The sequence below is a fragment of the Zosterops lateralis genome, assembly GCF_965231275.1.
Source record: "Zosterops lateralis genome assembly, chromosome: 5".
NCBI lineage: Eukaryota > Metazoa > Chordata > Aves > Passeriformes > Zosteropidae > Zosterops > Zosterops lateralis.
Genome location: NC_139766.1, coordinates 45,016,299 through 45,041,119, shown reverse-complemented (window position 1 = coordinate 45,041,119; position 24,821 = coordinate 45,016,299). Strand labels below are relative to the sequence as shown.

Genomic DNA, 24,821 nt, shown 5'->3' with positions numbered 1-24,821 from the left:
AGAATTTGAAATCAGCATTTCTAAACAAAATGCCTGGGACAAAACCAAGAGCCTTGACATTGTAATAGCCTTTGTCCATACCATATTTATAAAGCCTGGCTACTTAAAAAAAAGAGGTGATGCTTCCCACCAGAGCTCTTACTTTAGCTGTGTCTTAAAGCAAAGTGAAAATCCTACAACTTACCACTCACCAACTGATTTATACTCTAGACACAAGTCCTTCTACCTTAACTAAGATCTGCAACTATCAGCATATAAGAAGCCAAATTACTGTCCAGGACAGAAAAAACCACCAAGACCTGGACCCAGGTTACCTGTGCCAACTTCAATTCTGACATTTCTGAGTATGTTCACATCTGACTCTCAGCCTTAAGATATTTCTGCAATTTTCCTACCTCTCCCCATTCCTACACCTACTTCACTAAGTTTGCATTTGGTTCCTTAAAGCAAAGTTACAGACAAACTCTCAATCATGTAGTTTCCCACCAGCAGATTACACATATTTTCCAGAGCAGAGGTATAACAAGAAGCAGCAGTCTTGGAGAAGTGTTACTAAATGCTGTGAACTGACCAACTGTCATTTGCAACATTTGTTGTTTTTATTTAAGTGGAGGAATCAGGAAATCTCAGAAATCTAACTCATACAGTTTATTTTTTTTTTCAAGAGAGAAGATCCTAGCTGTTACCAGGAGAGAAATGCAAAGTAAATGCAACTAAAACCCAGTTTGAGTTTACACAGCACATACTATAGCATACTAATTGCTTCATGTTAATTGCTTTCTTAATTTGAAATGAATATGCCTCTGACAACAGCAATTTTTAAAAAATCATCCTTGTTAACTGCTTTGTCACTGTGCTAAGTGCTCAAAGCCTTTCACTAACAACTACTTAACTCTACACATCCTATTCACACCAAATGACTACATAATTTGAATAGGTCTTCAACAACTCATGGTCAAGCTTGCTGGTGTGTATTTGCATTGTTTCCTCAATTTCACACCATTTCAATACCTGCTACCATATTCTGGAGCATAGCTGGTACCTTTCAGGAAGTCAACTGGAACAAATATTTCCAGCAGGTGAATAAAGTATTCACCTTTTGGCCATAACTTGATAATAAGTTCTCAGGAGATTTTGCAAATTAAATTTTTCAGAAACTTACAGTCTACTCAAACTGAGGAGTACTTCCATTGGAGCAGACAAAGGCACATACACCTCTGAATCTAGCACAGACACCTGCCAAATTTGAAGTTTCTGCACCAACCATGGATAAATTAAAACCATTCAACAGAAATATTTTATTTCAGACATTGAGAAAACAACTTGTTCTTATTTTGTTGCCACTAAACACTTTTTACTTTTTTTTTCAACTGCAAGAATGATCAAACACTAGATTAGGCTGCCAAGAGAACTTGCAGAGTCTCCATCCTTGGAGTTTTCAAAACCTGACCAGACATGGTCCTAAGAAATCTGCTCCAGTCAACCCTGCTTTGAGCACTTGGGTTGGACTAGATTATCTTCAGGGGTCCCTTCCAGCCTGAGAGCTTGAAATTCTGTGACACCAGACCAGAATTTAGATCTCAGATATTCAAACTATGCAGTACAAAAAGGACATAAACCCATTAACTTTAATAGCAGGCTAGAATGAAACAGCAATAAATTAATCTCAGGTATTTCTGGCTCCCAGAAAGTTTAATATCTCTTTTAAACCAAACAGCAAGTGACAACTAAGAAGGAAGAAATGAGATCAAGCAGAATTGTTGAACTAAATCAGTGTTTCAATTTAAGCTGACTTTTCTGAACAGACCTATAGCAAATTCAATTTAACCTGCACACACAGCCTGACAACACTTCCTTGCTTTTCCTATCAAATATGGGAAACCAGGAAACTCATTTATGAGATCAACAATCAGAAACAGGAAGAACATTATAGCAAGAAGGCCCAAAATGAGAAGACATTTTTCAGCAGCCTTTCAAAAATGTACCTCTGTAGGTCATGCAGCATGCTGGCATGAATACAATGCAGCAGTGTCATTCCAAATCATGTCTTTGACATGCCCACGATGTTCTCAGAAGTACCACCCTGGGCAAGAGATACATTCAAATTTACTGGTTTGTGTGCATGGCCTGCAGCAAGACTAAATTACCTGCACCAAAGGGAGGCAGAAAAACCCTCCCCTGTACAAATCTTCCTAGGCTTACTTAAGTAACACTTCTGAATATCTTTGAAGCAAATTTACCAGATCTAATGCATGATATATAGAACACCATAACCCAGGGCAAAGGACTAAAGTATGCCACTGTAGAAATGAAAACAAGATACTCTGGCACAGAGGAAAAACACAAGTGGCAGCACCACATTAAGCCCTGGTAGCTGAACCTCAGAAAAATCTTCACTTTCAGCATTTTTAATGATGTCTGAGGTATTCAGATGACAGCTTGCTTCTCAGGTTAGGATTTATTTTGGCACACTGGTATATATATTTTAACAGATTCCACCTTCACTGCAATACACTGGTCTCTAGTCTCCTCTTGCACCGGGAAAAACCACAGGTGGGGATCCCTCTGTGCTTTCTCCATCATCGTATATACCCATTATGAATGTCTCTATACATACTAATCCTGAAATCAGAATGGATGTGGAAACTTCACAACAGACAGGAAACTATACACTTCCTAGTGATAGCCCTTGGAGAGATGGAGGTGAGGGACATTTTAGAAGCATATTTGTGAACTTCTAAATGATTATTCTGGCTGTGATACCAAAATCCAAAAACTATTAGCTGAAGTACTAGCTGTGAAGCCTCCGGAAAATGTTAAGAGACTTACTGGGACAGGATGAATACCAAGAAATAAAACTTCTGGTAAGTAGTTACACAGCATGACATTTTCCTTATCCATTAAATGCAATACTTAATATCCTCAGCTTTACTTATATTTGCTCTATAAGGAGGAAAAAATGCTTTCTTTAGAATAGAAAGTGTTATCCTAATTAGCATAAAATTCTGCTTTTAACATTATAGATGTTTTTGCTTACATAAGTACTAACAACCATCACTGCAGCAATGCCAAATGAAACTAGATATATTTTTTAAACTATTACCAGACTGTAAAGCATAATGCAATAGAAATGACTAAAATTCACAGTAGTCAAAATGTGTATGTGCTGAATGCTAAATGTAAAATTATAACTCCTCTTTATGTACACTGACAAATTACTATTGCATTCTACATTAACATCATTTTGAGGAGCTGAAAGATCATGCTACTTATAATGACATAGACTGTCTGTAATTACAGCTAAAACGCTCAAGAAAATTTCATGAATTATTGCAGAAAGGATCTATTTAATTTTTTTAGAGTAATATATGTTTCTTCCAAGGAGAAATACAGCTTGAGTAAATAGTATCAGTACTTGCATTCAGGATTCATTCTTTTGAAAGCTCAAATCAGAGAAATTTAAATAACATTTCACGTCTTACTTCTGCAGAGGGAAAGTATTTTCCAGAACAGTCAAAAATGTAAAATGGAAAGTCCAAATTTCATGTTGTAAAAATGTTACCAAAGACTACATGTAAATGTGAAAAGGTAAATTGCACAGTTTGGGTTCAGTGGAAGTCTACCCATCTTTGCACTATCTCCAGTTATTTTAAGTTTTAATATGAAGATAATAATTTGCAAATGTAGGCTATTTTACTGTGAAAAAGAAGATATTAGAACCTTTCTTCACATAAATCTACTGGGTTGTTTTTTTTTTTAATGACAAATAAATTGCAGAAGAATCCCATTCTGGATAGAAGCAGAATGACTGACACATTCACACCATGGAGCCAAGGGTCTTCCTGGAATGGGAAGAGAAAAGGTGCTGCGGGTGCCAGAGAAGAGATTCCTCCCACAGTGACAGAGCAGATACCCATCCACACTGCAGTCCATCGAGAACATCCTCGAGAAACAAGGTGTATCAAATAGAAAAGTGAAGAGAATAAGAAGGGATGAAGGGAATATTTTCAGGGCCCTCTTGCAATTTCTAACCCAGCAAAACCTGTGAAAACCATAAAGGTACTGCAGGAAACTGCGGAAGGTGCAAGGGGAGAGACACGGTGACATGAACTTCGCTGTCAATTTCTTCCTTCCAAGGTCTGGACTTTGTCAGGATGCTGAGTGCTTGCAAGTTTAATTACTGGGGGTGCAACTTTTGACTGACAAGGAAGTTACTGACAAGGAAAGCTTTATAGTAACTTCTTTAGAATAATCGTATAAAGGAGAATTGGCTTGAGGTTTTAGTAAGGGAAGATGCAGTTGGTTTGCAGAGATGGACCATTACATTTATGGGTCAATAAAATACCAATGCTATTTTATTTCTACTTCTAAACACTTTGCCCAGACTTAAGCATCGTGGCCCCATGTTCTGCCTAGGGTACCCCTCCCAACATCCAAGTTGTCCTAACTCTTACAGACATAGCTATATAAATGGCCATTTCCAAAGGAATAAGCTTGGGAATATGATAACAATTTCCCAATGCAGTGCTAAAAGGAGACAGCTAAAACCAGCTTGCTCATTGACACAATGCTCTTCAGCCAACAATTATACATGCACAGAATCATGGAAAATCTGAAGAGGAAAGACTTAACTCACAGGTTCTCTTCCCTGTTCTCAAAGAGCATGGGGAAAGTATTTTATCTACTGGTTAATTGTGAGGGAATTGATTTTATATTTTATTTTATAAAATAGCTCTTGTTCACTGAGACAGCTTGTGTTTCTTACTTCTGATCTAGGCTCTAACTCAGCAAATTGCTTCTTGTGACCAGCCCTCAAAGATCAACCTTAGCTGACCTAATCCCAGAATTTCTGCTGCCAAAATTATTTTCCCAAGCTGTTTAAAGGACTAATACATGCAACAATGAAAAATACATGAGCCACCTATGGTCTAATAAGTGCTTAACATTATGGAAACACTTATCACCCAAAGCAGCAGGATCTGTGGAGTCTGAAACAAAGCAACAGAGAAATAAGCTTATTATCCATAAAGAGGGAAGCCTAATCTTAAAATGTTTCAGACTAATAAAATATCAGACACAGTTCACTTTTGTTATGGAAAGGAAATTATTAAACTACAAGAATTGTAGCACAGGATAAAACCTCTTTTGTCCAAGTTTTGGGCCTGTAAGCTGCTGCAAGGAAAAGTAAAATGCCTCCAATGGCATTAAATGGTATCTATAACGCCTGTAACAAGTGTCAGGACCCTGTCTCTAAATAAGCATTGAAAACTACTATTCTACTCTGAACAAAAGTGTAACTGTCTTTGTGGGACAGGAAAAAGCATTGTGGAAAACAAAGGTTTCAAATACCTACTAACTATTTAGGAGAGATAATCAATAGTGTAGCACACATACTTTATGGTCTACTGTTTTCTAATTCTAGTGCTGTAGGAGTTGCAACATAGCACAGTATGATTTATCAATGCATTTCCAAAACAAAAGGGTTTTGCTTAACTTACAATACAGCTTGCCAGGTGCATGAAAGATTTCCATTAATAATGTGGTACCAATTCAAAAATTTGTGCAAGACTGACAATAGATTAACTATTATGTTAAAATTAGAAACTGTTCAATGCTACCAAGCAAGTAAAACACTTAATCACATAGTTCTTTTAAGCATAAGAACAGTTGCATTGCACAGAGGGAAGTTATGAAGCATATGATTAAATGCAACTAAATTGGGTACAAATCACAAAAAATGTGATTTTGAAATGCCTCTAAAGCACACTGGAAACAAACAGGCTTGTGAGACAGGAAAAACAGACTTTTTTGCCAGAGTTTGTCTTTCATGTATGGAAGATGTAAAGATAAAGGAAGACGACAGCTGCTGCATTTTCAAAGACACATAAGACTTCTTACTTCGCAGTGAGGTCAAGCTTTTAAAAATCTCCTCAAAAAATATGTAGAGGTTCAGCCTAAAGCTTGATAGTAAGTTAATTTTTGCTATATTACAAACTTTGAACCTTCATGGAATTGATAAGCAGCCACATACAAATGACAAAATCAGTCTAATTTCATAGGAAACTCCTACAGCTCAGAAAGAATCTTCATCTTACATCCACAAGAGACTGACAATAGCCCCCCTGTCAAGTAAAATCCTTCCCTACCCTGGAAAAGAAGTAAAAAACAAAAACAAATGAACAAAAAACCAACCAAACAAAAACTCCACAAAACCAAACAAAATAATAAAACAAACAAAAACCCAAACAAATTTTAAAAATACCCAATTAGCATAATCAAGTAGGCAAGCATGAACAGTAAGTATGAGAAGTCTTGTCCACCACCTAGATATAAGAATTCATGAGACAATTAAATAATAAAAATAAAAAAAAGAAGTCTTGAACTTTGAAAAGAAAAAACAGCAATGTTCATTTCTACAAGAAGGGCTATTGTTCCATGTCCCCCTTGTGCTGCTTGGAGTGAGGAGAAATAAACAGGACGATTTTCAAGGTTTGTGGTATGCCCTTGAATTATCAGAGGTTCCTTCCAATGCTACCACGAAAAACCACACGCCCAAAGTGGAAGACTGCACTGCAGTGACTGCAGGAGGCTGTGGGAGAAACCTAAAGAGGAGAGAGATCCTATGTTAATCCCAGGATCTGACATGTGAGGCCCCATTTCCACAGGGAGCACCAAGCCAAACACATCGTAGTTAAGACATATGTTGGACAGACACAAAAAAGAAGGTTATTCACATTAACACATATGGTTTGAAGGGCAACTTCGGCCTTTTCATACCTTAGCACAACAATTTCATAAACAACCATCATGGATAATGCTCAAAGTTAGTTAAAATCTCAACCACAGTCTCTACAGCTCAGAAATTTAGCTTCAATTTTTAAAGAAAAAACCCACTGTGTTTCTTTGTTCATGAAGACAATAAAAATAGAAAATGCAAAATAAGGGGTCTGCATACTCATTACTCTGATGGGAAATACTGCATTGACCTGCATTATTCTTTATACCCACATATCATACTTCTAAATAACTGCACGCAGAAAAAAAAAAATGACTTTTTACATGTAACTTGCTGCATTTCATAAAATCTGGAACAAGGCTTTGTCTACTCATAAAATGCAGACTACAGCCACTGCCTTCATGTCACCCATTCTATCCCAGAGGAGAACAGCACCCAGAGACCTTCATTGGAATGGTCTCCCTTCCTTCCTGGTATGGTAATCGTTGTGGTCCTGTTTCAGTATGTAGGATTTAAATGTTTGAATAAACCCCAGCTGAACTCCCAATCTTTCTTGGATCATAGCTAGAGTGGCTCAGCATCTGGCAGGATTGAGACCTAAGGATATGCAAGAAGAAATTAGCAATTTCCATTTAAATGCTAATACTTATTCTTCCCAGTGAAAACTGAAGTATAACAAGTGATCTCTCATCACACAGAAAGAGCCTTGATTGTTATTTAATGATCACAACGAATAGTTAGAAAGCATGAAATGAAGCTAATAAATCTTCTGTTGAGCCTGACATTTTCAACAAACGAAAGTACTCAAAGTTTTCAAAAACAGTTCCATCTGATTTTCTTCGTTTTAGACTAAATTTTCCATGTTCTTCAGTTACAGATCCACATATTGGCACAACCAGCTACTTGAACAATTTTTTAAAAGATTTCTTTCTAGTGCTACCTATACAATATAAAATACATTGTATTCCACAAAGTTCAAGTTCATGCATCAGCACTATCCACCCCAGCATTTGTTTGCCTTTCAGTGATAAATTAGGAAATTAGACAAACACTACAGAAGTAGTTTTTTTTCCTTTTTTATTGCAGCCTCCTAGATGGATATAAATACAGTTTGGTTTGTTTAGGTTTTAGCATTTTTAAGCTACATTCTAAGTGTAGGTAAGCTGAGGATGATTTTTATTTAACAATTAAATAATTTTAACAATTAATTAAATAATTCAATGATTTTTTAAATACTCAGTCAGCAAGACTGCTTTTTCTTTCACCCCTGCAAAAGGAAAAGATAAAACAAACCAAAATTCACCGGATTCTAAACCCTGTGACTTCAAACTTATTAGTAATACTTATGTTATTTGTGATAGCTTGAATGAATCAGTGAAATGTGTCCGTAATTTAACAGAAACTTCTTAGTTTATTCATAAACTTGTAACACTAAAATACTCATTCAGAGAGAAGCATATTTCTAGAAGCCTCTTCGTGCACCAATGAAAAACAACACTTGTGACTTCAACTACGTAAAAACAATACTGTCATTACCTAACCCCAGAAGTGCCTCATTTTTGTTGATAATATAAACACACACACATATGTGTGTGCACATGAGAATTACAACACTCCCACACATTACAGCCCCAGTATAAAACAGCATAAACTCTCTTCAGAGTTAAAAGCATATGTAAAACACAACAGAAGCAATGCAGTATTTCAGTTTTCTAAGTGGGACACCCTTTAAGTAGAGATATATATACCAAGACTCCACATAAACACTCCATATGATGCCATAGTCAGCTAGGGGTAGAGGGGTATCTGGACTATTTCTAGAAAGAAAACAGAAACAGAGTCTCTTACAGGTTCCAACTATTCTCTGCAACCTGTCCAATAACAAAGAGGTTACAGCCATTTGGTTTTTACTACCTTCCTCCTCCTTCCCTTCTCTCCTCCATGTATTGCCCCTTGAACAGAACAAGTTGCATGGATGGCCTCAAGTGTTTGGACACGGGGCTTGTGTCATGGCACAAAAGATGCACATCAGACACGTGGTGCTCAGCCTGTGTGATAGTATAAGTAACACGACACTAAGTACAAGCTTCTCCTACCTTCTTCACCTCTGGAAAGTTTTGTATATCAAAGGAAGATCTAACCCATGGCCATATGAAATGTAAACTGCACATAAGCCTGCTGAATCAGATCACCTCATCAAATAAGTCACGTCAATTCCATTTCTATTACATATTTCTACAATAATAAAAGTTCTCTATGCCAATTAATTTTAAAACTCTTCAAGGTAGGTGGTCTAAGCATAGCACTGCATGAAAGCAAAACAAGCTTCACTCAAGAAATGATTTTACAATAAACCAATTGTAGACAGAGCTGGTAGCATTTATGATAGCTGCTAGGAAACTAAAAATTATTTAACAACTATGATTTAAACACTAATTCCCAATCATAATTCCGCCAGCTTTGAATCTTTCAGGCTGAAATTCTTCTTGCTTATCTCAATCTAGGTTTTTTTTTAAATTATAAATTCACCACATCTGTAAGACAGGGTGTTCATGCTGTCCACAAAGCTCATATATAATGTTTTATGTATTTGAATACAATATAGAACTCTTCTATCTCTTTAAAAAGAAACTTTAATATCTGGATATTTTAGAAAAGAGACTTTGATTGCCCAACAGTTCTGCCACATTTCAAACTTAGAAGAAATGCCTAGTATGGCCAATCTGATAAATCCAAGTCCACCTGTCTAAACTGTTAAAGACTACAGCTAGGATTACCTAGATCCAGGGAAAAGTGAGTAGATACCTACACAAATAAGGAACAGGAATAAAGGAGAGTGCTGGGAAAAGTCTAAAAAAGGTGATGCTACAGGAGTCTCTTTATATTAAAACATATTTCTCTCCAATATCTGGTTAACTTTTCATGCACGCTGAACTCAACCTGTGTGTATGTGCATTCCATTATGACCATAGCACTTTCACAGGATCCCTGACCAACTCTCTGCATTCAGCATCATGAATAAGGACAGCACAACAAATTAAATCTTTCCTGCTGGACACCTGCTCTATTTATAAATGGGAAACCACAGAGAAACTGCTGGAAGAAGCAACGTAGCAGCTGAATCCAGTGCACATCACCAATCAGTTCATGACAGAGCATCCTAAGGTGAAATGGGATATCCCAGACAAATACACGTGATGTGCTTCAAGCCCAGCAGAAGAGCAATACAAAACCTGGAGCATGGAAGTTGGAAAGAGCTTCGAACAAGCCCACAGAGCACTGTTACAGTCTTAAATATAAATTACCTGATCTACGAGAGAATTTTCAAGTCAAGAACAAGAATTTTCAATTTAAATTTCAAGAGTATTAACTCCTCAGCAAAGTCCTACACTTGAACTTAAATTACATCAAGCACATGTGAAGGTGCCCTATGCTGCAGAGAACTTGAATTGCATCCTGTGCCCAGTACTCATCACAGCAGGAGCACTTCTCAGGGGCAAGAACACACCCACCCCCATCACAGCAAAGAAAGAGTGCCCAGCACAGCCACACTATGTAGTCTTCATTCCTCCCCAGAGCACAGTCATCCATCCTGCTGAATGAGGCAGTGGGGAACAGTAAGCAGTCTCATAAGCAGGCTGTGTCCTAACACATGCATAAAAAGGCAAAATTGAGATTGCTTGCCTCTCCCATTTCCTAGCCAGTATATTTTTCTTACGCAACATTAACGTTCTTTTCGATTCATCTGTTAAACCTGGAAAAACGTTATCTTTAATGTTTTGTCTATGAATTCACAGACTCCACAGATTTCAGCTGTGACTGGCTCATCACTTTCAATATTTGAACAAAGAAAACAGCTATCAAAGTCTGCTCTAGAAGCTATAGTACAAGATATAAAAGGAATGGGAGTTTTTGTATGCATCTAAAAATTCTTTCCTAAGAGTCCTATGCTTGCTTACAGACTAAATTACATATTAGAATGCATACACAAAAACTACATAAAATAGTTAAAATTGCAGCATGGCTATCCGACTTATAAACAGAACCAAATAAATGAGAAGTTACATGACATAACATTCTCCATCCACTCAATTCTTACCACTGCACCTGGTTTATTATCACATGCAGTATACAGTGTGAAAAGGCCATTGTGGTATAATAATCCAGGAAGGTTTTTTCATGGACAGTGGAAAAATGTAGTAGAGATCAAAATTGCACTTGGTCTTAACACTGGCAGAAATTGCTATGAAAATCAGAAATGTACAACATAGAATATTTAAAAAAAAAAAAAAAAAACAAAAAACACCACAACCAACAAAAAAGCCTAAACTTGCCAACTAATTAAATTACCTAATCAACATTTAGAGAAGAAAAGAAAATCAATAAAGTATAAGATAGGTCAGCGCTCAAGGCAGAGCAACAGAAAGATGAGTGCTCTGATGCACTATGGAAACAGAAAGGCTTCTTACACATTTCTGCAATTATTTTTCCTAGGGCAGCATGAAAAATATATTTTGTTTTCTTTACTTACAAGCTACAGAGATATTGTTATTCTGTCCATATGAATTACAACAAACCCTGAGAGGAAATGCTTTCTTTCAGTTTGACGTTGTAAAATTTCAGTGTGAAGTATAGGCTAAATAAATTTGTGTACATTAGGTTTCTGAAAGCTTTCAAAGCATCCACAACTCTATATGACAGCAGAACTGAGAAACAGAAAACCAAAACACCTGATTTAGGTGTTCTGTGAAAACTTTGAAAAGATAATTTGCTCCTTTGGCTACCTAAGAGTTTGATTCCGTTTGAAGAGTAAATATTACTGAACTGTTGTAACAGTTAAAAGAAAAAAGGAGTGAAAATCCTTGCCAGGGGGATGGTATAAATCAAACCCATGCTTTTCATAAAAGCACCAATCCTAAATGCCACAGTGCCTCTTCTTACTTGACTACCTACACAACAGACTACAGACTTTTAACTCCTTGCCTAAATTGAGGTTACAAAGAAGAACGAAAAGTTGCCTGATCTAGGCTGACACCCACATTCCAAAGAAGCTACTTCAAGATACACCTCTAAGCTTCAACAAAAGATAAGGATAATAGCACTTAACTCTAAAATATGGAGCAGGAAAAAAGAAAGAAGCTCTCATTATCCTAAAAATAAACCCTATGAAACGAGCATCCAGAGCTGAAGTTACAATAGGAGGAAATCTAAGCACATTAAGGCATGGAAATGGACTTTAGGCAGCAAAACATACACACCGGCTCACAGAAATCCTTGGACGAGTCCCTCAGTAAGAGATTAAAGAAATTATGCAGTTATGGAGTCAGAACCTAAATACTTCAGACACTTAAAAGATGGAATAACTTGTTTACTTTAGGATAAAATACACTGCAATTTGTGTTAAATAACCTACCACACTGAAGGAAATATTTAAACTATTTAATTACCAGAGAAAAAATAGCAGAAACTAGAAGGACCTAAAAGAAACTGAGGGAAAGAGCAACAAAATGGAGTACTGGCAAAGCAATAAACACTGCATGCATAATATAAATCACCTAGAATTATACTGGAATATAAACCACAAACTTCAGAATTCAGAATTGCTTTAGAGGCTCCCATAAACCATTTAGTTCTTCTGCAATCAGAGAGGTAATAAAAAACAAACTTAGCCTGAATAAAACCTGGAATAACAAAATGCCATGAAAGCTATTAAATCATCACTCCAGAAGCCAATTGGATGCTATACCAGTGCACAGTGCTCAAATCAAGATACATTATCCTGAAATAATAACACAGTGCTGAAAAGCGGAAAGAGAATCAGCGATTCCAGCAGTACTGCCAAAGTGCAACTTCCTTTCCACTGAGGTGAAACTTCGTCCACATTGTAAAGATCAAGAACTGCTCTTCTTGAAGAAGGAATATAGCAGAAGTGCACACCAAGCATGGCACAACATCTAGAACAAAGAGAGGACCGTTTCTTCCACTTTCCTCTCAATGAGAAAAAAAGAAAATGTGAAATAGAACTGAAATGTGACCATGCCACTACTGAGAGGAGATGGCATTTAACTCCTGGTTTACTAAACTTGCTAAGCAACCCATGCACCTTCTTTCAGAGGGAAGTGGGAACTAGACCACACACAAAATGAGATTTTTAAAAACTATACTTTTATAAATACATCCAGATAGTTATAATTATAATATTCTCTAAAAAACATAAGATGAGATTTAAACGCCACAGAACTAGAGCTTCTAGATGAGGGCCACCAAAAAACCAGATTTGTGCCACAAGTACCTTTTTCCCACATCTTTCCAAAGACTGTAAGAGCAATGGCCACAGCTTTCTCAAAGGAAAGCTGATATTACTCATAATGCTCCAGGAAATAAATGTAACAGATCACCAGGGACTCCAAATGTAAAAGCATCACATGGCATTCATACCAGTGAGCTAGAGCATATTCTTTATTTCCTTCTCTTAGGTCTTGGTAAAAAGGAAGAGTAAATCTACCTGAATGCTAAACACGTAACAATCACAAAAACATACATTCAAAGCTCAAAAAACTTTTGGAAAAGGCTCTTCAGACCTCTTGCTTCAAGATGTGTATCAACGGCTTATATGAAATAAGATGAACATTTTCTGCAGGTCAAGGATATTCCTCAACTGCAGGATTTCTTGCTCTTTTCTGTAAGGCAGCAGACCCAGTGTTACTGTCAGAAAGGACAATGACCCAGACAAGTGGGTGGCCCAAACCATTCTAGCAGCACCTGCCCTCCTTACCATGATATTGCTTTTCCTTTTGTACTGATGTTTATCATACTATTTTTTAAAGACAGAAGCTAAACTTTGTGCAAATTATCTGATTTAGCATGCACTGTGGAAGAATTAGATCAATTCAAGGCAAGGGGGAGAAGGTTAACACCTCCCAAAATGAAGTGCTATTGTCTATCTGGAAGATCTTCAATATTGTAAGAGTACCTGGCAGGAAATAACACCAACCCAGAAGGAAATACTTTAGTATTTGAGATAGTCAAGCTGTAAAGGTGCCACAGGAAAAACAAAATTAACAAACTAAATTTTCTTCTCTTACTTCTATTTTTAGAATAGGTAAGTTGTATCTGAAATCCATTTTCCATTCTCTGAAGTTCAGTAAACTTATTGTAGTGAAATATCAGATTTTTCTCTTCCTTGCAGGCAAATTTTGCATAAACAGCAGTTCACTTCAAAAAGAATTGTGCAAATATATTTCAATATATGAACTATGCTCCCTGTTTAATTTAAAAAACTGACATGACAAATAGATGAAAACATGAATCCTCATTAACACCTCAAGTAACCTTAGCCCAGCTATACTTTCACTCATCAAGCTGTCCTTCACATCCAAAAAACTCAAGTGAGAAATGCTCAATAGGACGTAAAGCACTTTGTCTGTAAAAGACATTATTTCCATAGTAAGCAGGAAGATCAGAGTCTTGTTTAACTTTGAAAATTGATTCTATTAACAAACAAGACATTATTTCATACTTAAGAAATCTTCCTTTAATCTAGAGATGCAGCAGATTTCAGACTTTCTGCATTTTGATCTGTTTCAAGGGAGTAATCCTTGAAACCAACAAAAACCAACCCCACAAAACACTGGCATGAAGCAGACAAAAATATATTACCCAACAAAAATGCCTTCAGCTCCTGCTAACAGCTCCTTTGGAAACTGCTCAAGTACAAAGAACAACTATTCACTAAAGAAAGCATTCCTGAACAGCAGATACTATGGCAAATAAGTGGCAAGAAAAAAAAAACCAAACAAAAATATCCTTCACAATATTGTTGGCTCATCATACACTGTACAGGGAAGATATAAAAGGATGTTAATCTTTAAAGAGGCAATAATCAGGGTAAGAAAATAATGAAGACTAATACGACTAGCAGTGCAAAAGCTCCCAAAGGCCCTGTTCTGGATGGGAGCGCCACAGTGCTATGTGTGGCAACAAAGATGAGTCCCCATCTCAGAAACCACAAACCCCAAAGACAATTAAACTAAAATAAAATAAACTGGGATATTAATCTGATCTGTTTAACAGCTCTTAGATATTCATAGATGTGATACATTTTTGGAGCCTGTAGTACCACTTCAGCCTAGAGAAAAAGAGGACTACAATCCCTTTTCTGACAGTATGATTCAGGAACAGTATGGGATGCTAAGTAAGAAGAAACAAAATATTCACCCTCTCAAACGTGAAGTGCTTGGTTCATTCAAATGCTGCATATCCTGCAAAAGGAGGAAAATATGCTGCTTTCTAGATAGTAAAAAGCAGATTCCTCAATTGTGTAACTTTTTTGTTTGGTTTTTTTTTTAGAGAAGATGATACTGGGTGTTTAATTTCTATAAAATTTCCTTTATTCTACGAATAAATTTTTTAAAGTCCATCTCCATCAAAATATTAGCTTTTCATCTGCATTATGTATCCTTATAAAACACATATTTTAAGAGGATGTTGCAGGAAAATGGCTGGAAGTCATGCCAGAAACTACTGCATTACATATCCTGTCTGCAATCCAGGTGAAAATGAGCATATGCATTATTCTAGACTGGAAGACAAAAAAGAACAAGTCATTGTGGATTCAGTATTTGCTGCCAAAACAGCAGAAATGCTTTTTGTACAGCAGGAATTTCTCTTTTAAAACACATACAGAATTCTTTGTCAAATTGAAAAGGTTTAATCAATTACCAACAAATTTACTTGTTTACCTTTGGGTGCGTTGGAGGTCAAAGGGACACTGTAATCACAGCTCATTCGCAAAGCCTTTAACACAGATGCACGAACCTTCTATGCAAATACTTGGTCGAAAAAAGCTTTAAGAGGAATGTGGGAACTGACAGTGGTCAGAACATGGATTCTTAGACTCCAGGCAGTGCCCTGAAGCCTGCAGGAAAGTCAAGGACAGAACTCTCTCAGTCTGGCCTGGGAAATCATAAGGAGGAACTCAAAACAACCTTGTAAATACTGTCCTCCTGACACCTGGTGTTTTTCCAACTTGTTTACTGGCAGAGATGTTTACAAAAGGTGGTGCCCTAACGACCAGTGCTATTCATTGTACCAAAACACTGTATAAAAAAGAATCTGTCTTTCAATAAACTTAGCTCTAAGCCCTCTGAAGAAATCGGAGTTCTACATGCCGTTACATGAGCTGTCCTGATCATAACAATAGAGGAATGCGTGTTCTTCAACAACCAATACAGCAGCAATGTGGAAAAGTCTATTATGGTCATATAGTCTATCATGATAACTATGAGGAAAGGCTGAGAGGACTGTAACAGTTCAGCCTGGAGAAGAGAAGGCTTTGGGGTGACTTACTTGTGGACTTCCAGTATTTCAAGGGAGTCTATAAGAAAGATGGTGAGAGATTTCTTACAAGAGAGTGTAGGGATAGGACATGGGGAAATGGAATTAAACCAAAAGAGGGTAGGTTTAAGTTGAATGTTAGGAAGAAATTCTTTACAGTGAAACTGGAACAAGTTGCCCAGACAAGTTGTGGATGCCCCTTCCCTGGAAGTGTTTAAAGTCAGGTTGGATGAAGCCCTGAGCAACCTAGTTTAGTGAAAGGGGCCTTCTGTCCACAGCAGGGGGGTTGGAACTAGATATCTTTAAGGTCCCTTTCAACCCAGGACATTCTATGATAAATGGATAGAGAAAGGAGTCAAAAATAACAATGCAAGCAACTTTGACATGCGTGCTGCTTAAAGATGCAAATACGGTAACAAATTATGGACTGTGCTCCAATTCCAAAAGCTCTGAATATGAGCATTCCTAAAATCCAACAATTCATAGTAAATACTGAAAATTAAGTTAATATATCCTACTCATCCTTAATCCAGTAATACCTTTAAGTTCTGATGCACCTAATTGCAAAGCATTGCTGTAGCTAAAGATTATCCCCAGTCACACAGATCCTAAGAAATCCCTTAAGCCTCCTTCTTCCAGAGAGATGAAGCAAGACCTGAAGGTAACAACATATGGAAAATGCATAAGAAATAGCAGCCTAACAGATACTATAAAACAGGGCAACATCCAAAAAAACACAGCTCTTAATAGCTAGCTTCCATTTAAATGACATCTCCAGTGTTAGGTTTTTCAGTTATTGTGCATCACATGGCAGCTACAGCCTGAGTCCAGCCCCGTTTGCACAGCCTGGAACTCAGGTACACAGCACAGAGCCCTGCGTAGCCAAGAGCCACCTTGAGGACAAAGCTGATAAAACAAAAGCTGATTTTCTTGCTGGGAAGAACAAACACATACAAAAATGATGCCTTTTTAAGAACAACTAAACACATATATAAGCACCATGTGTGTCTACATGCACCACCTGGTAACATCCACTGGCTGCAGACAGCTTCAGCCACTGATGTTGTGTGTGAGGCATTAGGGGTGAGCCCAGAGATGTGCACTGGCAGCATTTCACAGGATGTTCTCAGAGGGCTGCTTCAAATCCATCTCCACTTGTCTGCTATGACACATTGCCCTCTCTCCTGCCCTAAAGCACAAGGTGAGCTAGTGCCCAGAGAAATCAGTGGAGCGAACGTGAGGCCACAGACTTTCCTAATCTTCTACTATCCTCTGAAGTTGCATAGCCTGAAGAGCAGCTTAGGGCTTGTAAACCCCCACACTGTAGGTTAATGTCAAGTTCCCCACAAGTAAATGGCATATATCCTTTAACATTTCTGAGGTACATTGACTCCCTATTGCCCTCTCTATCTTCAGCATCTGTACAACTATATCCATTAACAGCCAAAAGTCAGATTAACCTTCTTAGCACAGCTAACATTAGTGTTAACACTGTAGGAACGTGTTTAAATTTGACACAGAGTAATTAAAGTAAATCATATGTATTTAAAGTACACTGTTCCAAAGGCACTCTCAAATCACTGCAGCGCTGTAGATAATTATGTATAGTGCTCAACGCACTGAAAAAAGAAGATGAGGAAACGTTCTTGACAAAGTGAAGGGAGCTGGTGTGCTCTGAACATAATCTGAAGAAAGAATACGGGTGTTTCATAGCACATAACCTATAAATTAAGCTGTCAATAAAAAGAGAGAGAGAATAGGGGAAATAAAGGCAAAAGAAAAACAGCTATTCCTTCAAATGAACCTCAGCTGCTGAATCCCTTTCTATAAATCTAATTGTATATATTTTAAAATCCAATATTACTTTGTTTTAAACATTATTTCCTAGATGTCAAAATCAGCACAGAGGACCATGTATTTCTTAATACCAATTTGGCAGGCTACTATATTTCATGCTCAGTGGTATGCCACTAGAGTTAATTTATTAAAAAAATCAAAGCTCTGTAAAAACAGAGTTATATCTGTAGGATATTTTCATGGAACATTGTTTTGCAGCTAACAGCCCCTAAAAAAGAAAAAAACCTGGTAGATGAGAAAGGGCTCAACTCAAAATGACTAACAAGGAAGAGGAAGGAAAGAGCAGCATGTGAATCTGCAGCAAAATCTAACATAAGTATTGATCTCTGCAATCGGTAGCAGGTTGTCTTTCAGATCACAGGTACTTTTATAGTTATACAAACGTCCTTGCTTGCCTAACAGTGAAGGTCTTAAAACAATTGACCTGATTTTTTTCCTATTTTTTTTTTCAGGAGCTAGGGGATCCTGTTCAATCTGTCTACTGGGTATCAATTATATAGAAAAAAACCCAGAAAAATACAGTAAATAACAAATTATATATAACAGAAAATTACAGCATTAGCATAAGTAGAATAAGCAAACCTATAGCAGCACAGCAGATTAACAACAATTACATCAACATGAAAGCTGGTAAAAGACAGTTTTAAAATGCTCTTAAACAACAGAAAATCTGGAAGGGCAGAAGGCTCTTCTGATGCTGAACTTATACACACAAAATAAACTCAGATTACACTGTTGAGAGATGTATGCATCTTACCCGTGAGTACAGCTTTTGCTGAAGGGTCTGCCAGATCCAGTGCAGATTTCCCATCGGTGTTCCGAATGTTTGGATCAGCTCCGTGCTGCAGCAGCACTGTGCAGGGAAAGCAGAAACAGTATCTTACCTCAGGTATACACAGGTTATTTACTGCTAAGTGTCTCCTCGGCATGATGAAGGCATAAACAAACATTGCACAATTTTCTTTATTCTTCCTTCTGTTTTTTCTCCCTCTCTCTCCGTTTGTGGTTTTTCTGGGTTTTTTGTTGGTTTTCTTTTTTTTTTTTTTTTTTTTTTTTTTTTTTTTTGTTAAGCACTGCAGCAAAGGATCTTCTCCAGACTAAGGCTAAGTTGGCAAGTTAAGATATAGTAAGACCACATGACTTTGCATGATAAACATGAACCCCGACTCTCTTGCAATAGTCAGGTTTGGGCTCCTCCTGACAGCTAGCTGGTATGCTGTGCATTCACTGACTCACAGTGGGAAGTCTGCTGTGGAACCTGCTTCTGCCTTTACTACCACTACTGCTGCTTGTTACCACTCCCGTTCCTTTTCTAGATGAATATCCCAAGTTACCCCACCTCTATAAATCAGCAATATTCCAGCCTTTCAGTGGCTCATCACTTGCATTGGAAATCTTAACCACGGCATACCAGCTCACCCTCAAGAAGTGTAACAAATAGGGTAAGATTTGTAACCTGGTACCCTGCAGACTGGATGCTCAGAGGCTGTTATACTCCCTGGTATTTCTTTTCCCTACTAAGCCTATGAACACATGAAAGTTCAAGTACATAAAAACACTTAGAATACAATATACAGTCATAAGGCTAAGAAGACATCGATACAGTAAACTATCAACTAGAAAGTTCATTTAAAAAATCCTAATATTTCACCTGTGAACCCTCCTTTTGATCAGAAACAACATAACGCAATACAGAACACTACCTCTCAATATCATGACATTTTGTATAGAACTGGAAAACAAGGCCTGCGGTAACATAAGAGGCCTGACAAAAAGGTCTCAAATGTCATGCAAAGTAAGCACAGCACATTCAAAGCACAAATTCAGAGCAACACACTTTGTACAAGTGTGAATAACAGGACAGTATACAGAGACTCAAGGTCAAGCAGATGAGTAATAAAAACCAGCAGGCATTTATGGTTGCTCACCAAACATCTGTTGAGATACAGCTGGACTGAAGATGTCCAGACAAAGAAATAGTTGCAAACAAGTTTTGTAACTAAGGGTATAAAAATACTTCACAGGTAGAATTCTCCAGAAAAAAACGTAATCCAATTCAGAACAAAACTAATTACTGATACCGTGTGTACATTATATATACTGATACCGTGTGTACATCTTAACCAGTAGAACACTTTTCAGAAAAGCTTTTTTTTCTAAATTAAAAATTTCACTGGTAACATTGTTTTCATTCAAACCTCTTTTCTTATACATTTCTGACTTCAAATTCTTTAAACATTGCCAAATTTCATGTATTTTAGCTTACAGGGTGCAATGCTTGCCCCTAAGCTGAATCTTTGCAGAAGTCTGGTGCTTCAGTGAAGTAAATTGACTTATTTTACACTTTGATGAGAAGGTGCAATTACCTGGTATTTTTAAAAGACTCAAGTAGGAAGCCTAAGAAAAACCTACGCTTTTTTGTTTGGTGATGGGGTTTTTTCCCCCCACGTCAAGACAAAAACACCAAAATTGGGGGGGAGAGAAAAAACTCAGCTAGCACGTGCTCACTGAATCCTGTTAGGATCTAGCACCTACGTTTCTGAAGAAACCATCTGTGCCATACGTGCTACCACCCACTGAGAGATCTTACTCACGGACAGGTTTGAGACTGAGCCAGCCTCTCAAGCCACTCAGGCACACTCCAGTAGGAACAGACAAACAAGACTTATGGTAGATTTTTTTTAAACACAATGGCCAGTATAGTAACTGAGTATGGAGAGAGATTCTGTATGTCCCAACTCTCTTGTCTTGGACCCTGTTAGTGACTCTGTATACCTGGAAAGAGGGAACCCATTTGTCCCAAGAGGCACCAGTGTAAGAGTAGGAGCCTGAAAGACATTACCAGCAACTAATTGTCTATCGAGAGAAAGCAGGCAGTACAAAATTATGAAACACAGCACTGACCAGACCAGAAGGCAACAAAGGATTCACATGGCAAAAAGCCTCAGACAAAGAGCTAGGGGAGAAAACTGAAAAAGAAGATGTGGCAGGGGAAAAGATAATAGCCGACAAAAAAAGTCATGAGGAAAGAAGAGGAGAGAGGAATGACTGGGATCTGACCTGTTTGGAGGTTTGGACTAGCATGTGACACAAAGTTGAGGCAGGTTAGGGCAAAAAGGTGACTTTAAAAAATGCCAGGTAACAGTTGTAGAACTCTCAAAGGCATCTGCAACTGCCTGAGCTCGGTGTTAAAACAGAAGCACATTTTCAAGTCTCTTGATTCTTCCACCCTATGTAAACCAATCGGGAGTGCTTCCCTGCTACTTCTGCTGGCACACACAGATGACAACCCACAGAGTACTGCTTCCAGCTTCTCTCCTGGCTAAAATGACAAAGGATTATACAGTGTACCTAACCTGTTCAGTCATGCTAATGAACCATGAAGGATTTGGCCAAGGCTTAAAACATAAAATTTCTGTGTCCAGTTTCTAGGCTTTTTAAAGCCTAGGCAAATACATTAAAAATGTACTAAACAAGGCTTAAGCTGGTTGTCTACAAACCCTGGAATTACTGACTGCCTGTGGAACACACATTTAAAGTGGCCAAACAAGTTTCAGAAAAATAACCTACCAGAACTCAACTGCTGTAACCATGAGACTCATCCTTCCTATCTCTGCAATCATTCATCCCACCCGTCTTCCAGCTTCTCCAACAGCCAGGGGTATGGTCCTGCAGATACTGCCCTTATTCAGTTCTAGAAACACATCTATACCATGAAATGAAGGCAATGGCATCTTGGAAAAAGAAACCAATTATATAAATAAAGACTTCATTAGAATGTATATGAATAAAGGAAGCAAATGGGTCACAAAGGACATCTTATTCTTGTATTTCCTCTATTGACTATTTGATTCTAATGTGTCCATACTTTTTAAGTACATAATCTCACCAAAAAAATACCCTAGTGAGCAGTGTTGTCATCAACAAGAATTAACAAGTGAAATCCAGCATTTGATGTTTAGTCTATCAGTGTAACACAGCTGTACTTCAATACCTGGCAAATCACAGGTAGCTTCTAACTGAATGCTCTCCTGCATGTTCAAAACCTTTAACACTTTAGCTCAAGATAAAGTCTCTTCTAACAACAGGGCATCTGAGATCTAGACACAGCGTGTCTCTCTAAATTTCCTTTTCAATACGCCAGCAATGTATAAAAAAATTCAAGACAGATCTTCTGTGTGGGAAAAAAAAAACATTTCTTCTATAAAGAAAAACAGAACAAGCCATTCTAGCTAATTGTAGCTATTTTGGATTTCAAACACTGCACACTGGTTTTAGAGGACGGTTTCTGAGTACCCTGAAAAGGGAATGTGGAAACAGTTTCTATCAAGAAACTTCTGTTTCAGTTCTGTACACTTAACAGGCAATTGTAAGGATGCTGTGCACACAAATTAACTCCTGAAACTTGGTTAATTAGCATACTTAGGTATGCTGGTTTATTTCCTTTGGAAAATGGGAACACTAGGGTACATAATTTTTCTGTAATGGAGGCAGTGCCCTTAATAATCTAGCAATACCATTAACAGGTTATCCCTGCCTTTTCTACAGACCATACTATACAAACAGTATTAAGAAGCTCTTCTTTTTACTAAATCTTCATATTGCATATGGACAATGAAACCCTGGAACTTTAACTATAGTACAAATATAGACTGGTCTGGAGTTACATTTTTTACCCTCACTTCAACTGCTAAAATACTTCAGATTTTGATTCACATACAATCTGAAATGTCTTATTTAATTACACTGCTATTATACCAGACCAGTACTAGAGACAAGAAAGGCCATAAGTCTTACTACATTTTTTAAAAAGCTACTGTATTGCACAGAGCATATACTACAACCACTAATCATTTCAGATTACTGCCATCTCACTACAGCAGGATGAATCCTAAAATGAAATACTTGGCCCACAGCCTCCTGGCATAGGTATTTTGAACGGTAAAGTTAACCAAAACAACCTCACTTGACTGTCAAGAACAAGCATTTTTACTGTTTTGAGTTTCAACTTTCACACTTTCACCAACAAGGTATGGCAAAAACTTCCCTGGTAGCTATTAACAAGCAAAAAAAGGGTGTTTTTACTAGGGTGGGGGGGAGGAAGTTTTTCTACACAGACATCATCACCCAGGTACTTAATCTTTCCTGCTTCATACTGCCACAGCTGAAAGTGCACCAAATGAAAACACTTTTGATTGAAAGACCTAAATACAATGGAAATAAGATAGGGATAAAAATACATTTGTTTGTTCATATTAGCAAAGATCAGAATAGTTTAATTATAACTTTTCTAGGCCCAAAATCCACAGCTTCCTGACCATCCCTAATGCCGATGGAAAAGTTCACATCTGGTTTCAAATCAGATGCAAATACAAAAAAAAAGGGCACATGCAAATTTTTGACGGTTGAGTGAAAAATGCAAGAACAGGCAGACCTCCCAAAAGTATCTGTAGTTCAAGCTGCCTACTGCTTTTAATTACATTTCCAGAGTTTCTCACAGGTCTACCATTGCTTACTCTATTCCCACCAGGTTTTCATCACTGCGTCCCAACTGCCTTGTGCTTGGGGTCCCTTCCAGCTACCCCAGCTTTAGTATATATTCTTTCTTCCCCCTTTTCAAATTCCACTTCTGGTAACGGTCTCCAAAAGTTCTTTTCAAACTGTATTAGCTTAGTTTTATCTATTTACTCACAAAGAATCAAAGTGCAGAGGATACAGCCTAAGAAAAAGGTCTCTTTTTGATTTATAACACAGACACTATCTTCCATTTCTCTAAATGACACCTCTAGAGCTGGTCAGTCTCTCACTAACTTTAGGTGAAGTTAGACACATACTTCTCAGTCTAAATCTCATGTAGGATATGTTTCCAAGCTGACAAGAAAGATAATGTGCTCAACCTCCACATTCTGAAAACATCTAGACAACACACTAGAATCCAAAGTATTAACTTTCTCAGCCAATGCTAAATGCATCTTCTCCCCTAACTACCAGAACATGTAAATCAAGGCACTGAAGTTTTGTTTTGAAGCGTTTCTCATGTTACAAGAACACCAGTTTCTCTTGCCTAGATATTACACTTCTGTAATTTAGAGCCATTTTTTTTTTGCCAATCCCATTTTGGCAAGTTACCAGATTAATAAGCCTTTTTGCTAAATGACCATATATAACAAAAGTTGCAGCACCCTACTTTTAGCTTTATAAAATTGAATATGTAAGGCTTATGGCTAATAACATTAACCACCACTATATCACTGATTAACTTCTAGCTCTGTGATCAAACCCATGTCTGTGTCATGGAGAAACAGGCTGTACTCATCACCCATTGGAACTGCAAGGAGAAAACACGAGAGACAGAATCTCTAGAGGCTGCACAGAGCTGTAAGGATTTAAGTATCGCTACTGGACTTGATGACATCCATGGCCTCAAAAACCATTGCCATCTCAGTCAAGAGGAGTTGAGAAAAAAAGGAGAGACAGGTCCTATGCAATTGACTGCCCCTCCTCAGTGAATGCCATCAAAGTGAATGAAGAGAGGATTATGGAGCAGAAGGGCTAAGCACACCAGAGCACACAGCTCAGAGTCAGGATAGGGCACAGGCAATAACCAGATATATATGGCAGCACTGCAGGTAGATTATTGGCAAGAAGACATAATAACCTGATGGCAGATCAGGTGCAGAAGGCTTTTGACTATCTCCACAGAAGGAGACTTCACAGCCACTCTGGGCAACCTCTTTCACCTAGACAGACCACAGTGGCACAACTGCCATACCAAGCCCTGTGCTGCCCACCCTGCTGCAGCTGGGGTGCCTGGGCACTGTGGATGCAAACATTTGGCCAGGCAACAAGGCAGATTAGAGAAGCAATCACTTGCCCAATCCTCATACAACAA

The 24,821-nt window shown here is 37.7% G+C and overlaps 1 protein-coding gene across 1 annotated transcript in view; it reads right to left on the bottom strand.

Moving 5' to 3' along the window:
- The window catches only part of TNKS (tankyrase), a gene marked incomplete at its 5' end in the record, with an annotated part of 126,364 nt that overhangs the window by 78,575 nt on the left and 22,968 nt on the right, over positions 1-24,821 (bottom strand). Inside the window, one exon of the mRNA XM_083862058.1 lies at positions 18,687-18,782. Coding sequence (XP_083718184.1) covers positions 18,687-18,782 — 96 coding nt within the window. The remainder of the gene's footprint in view (positions 1-18,686; positions 18,783-24,821) is intronic.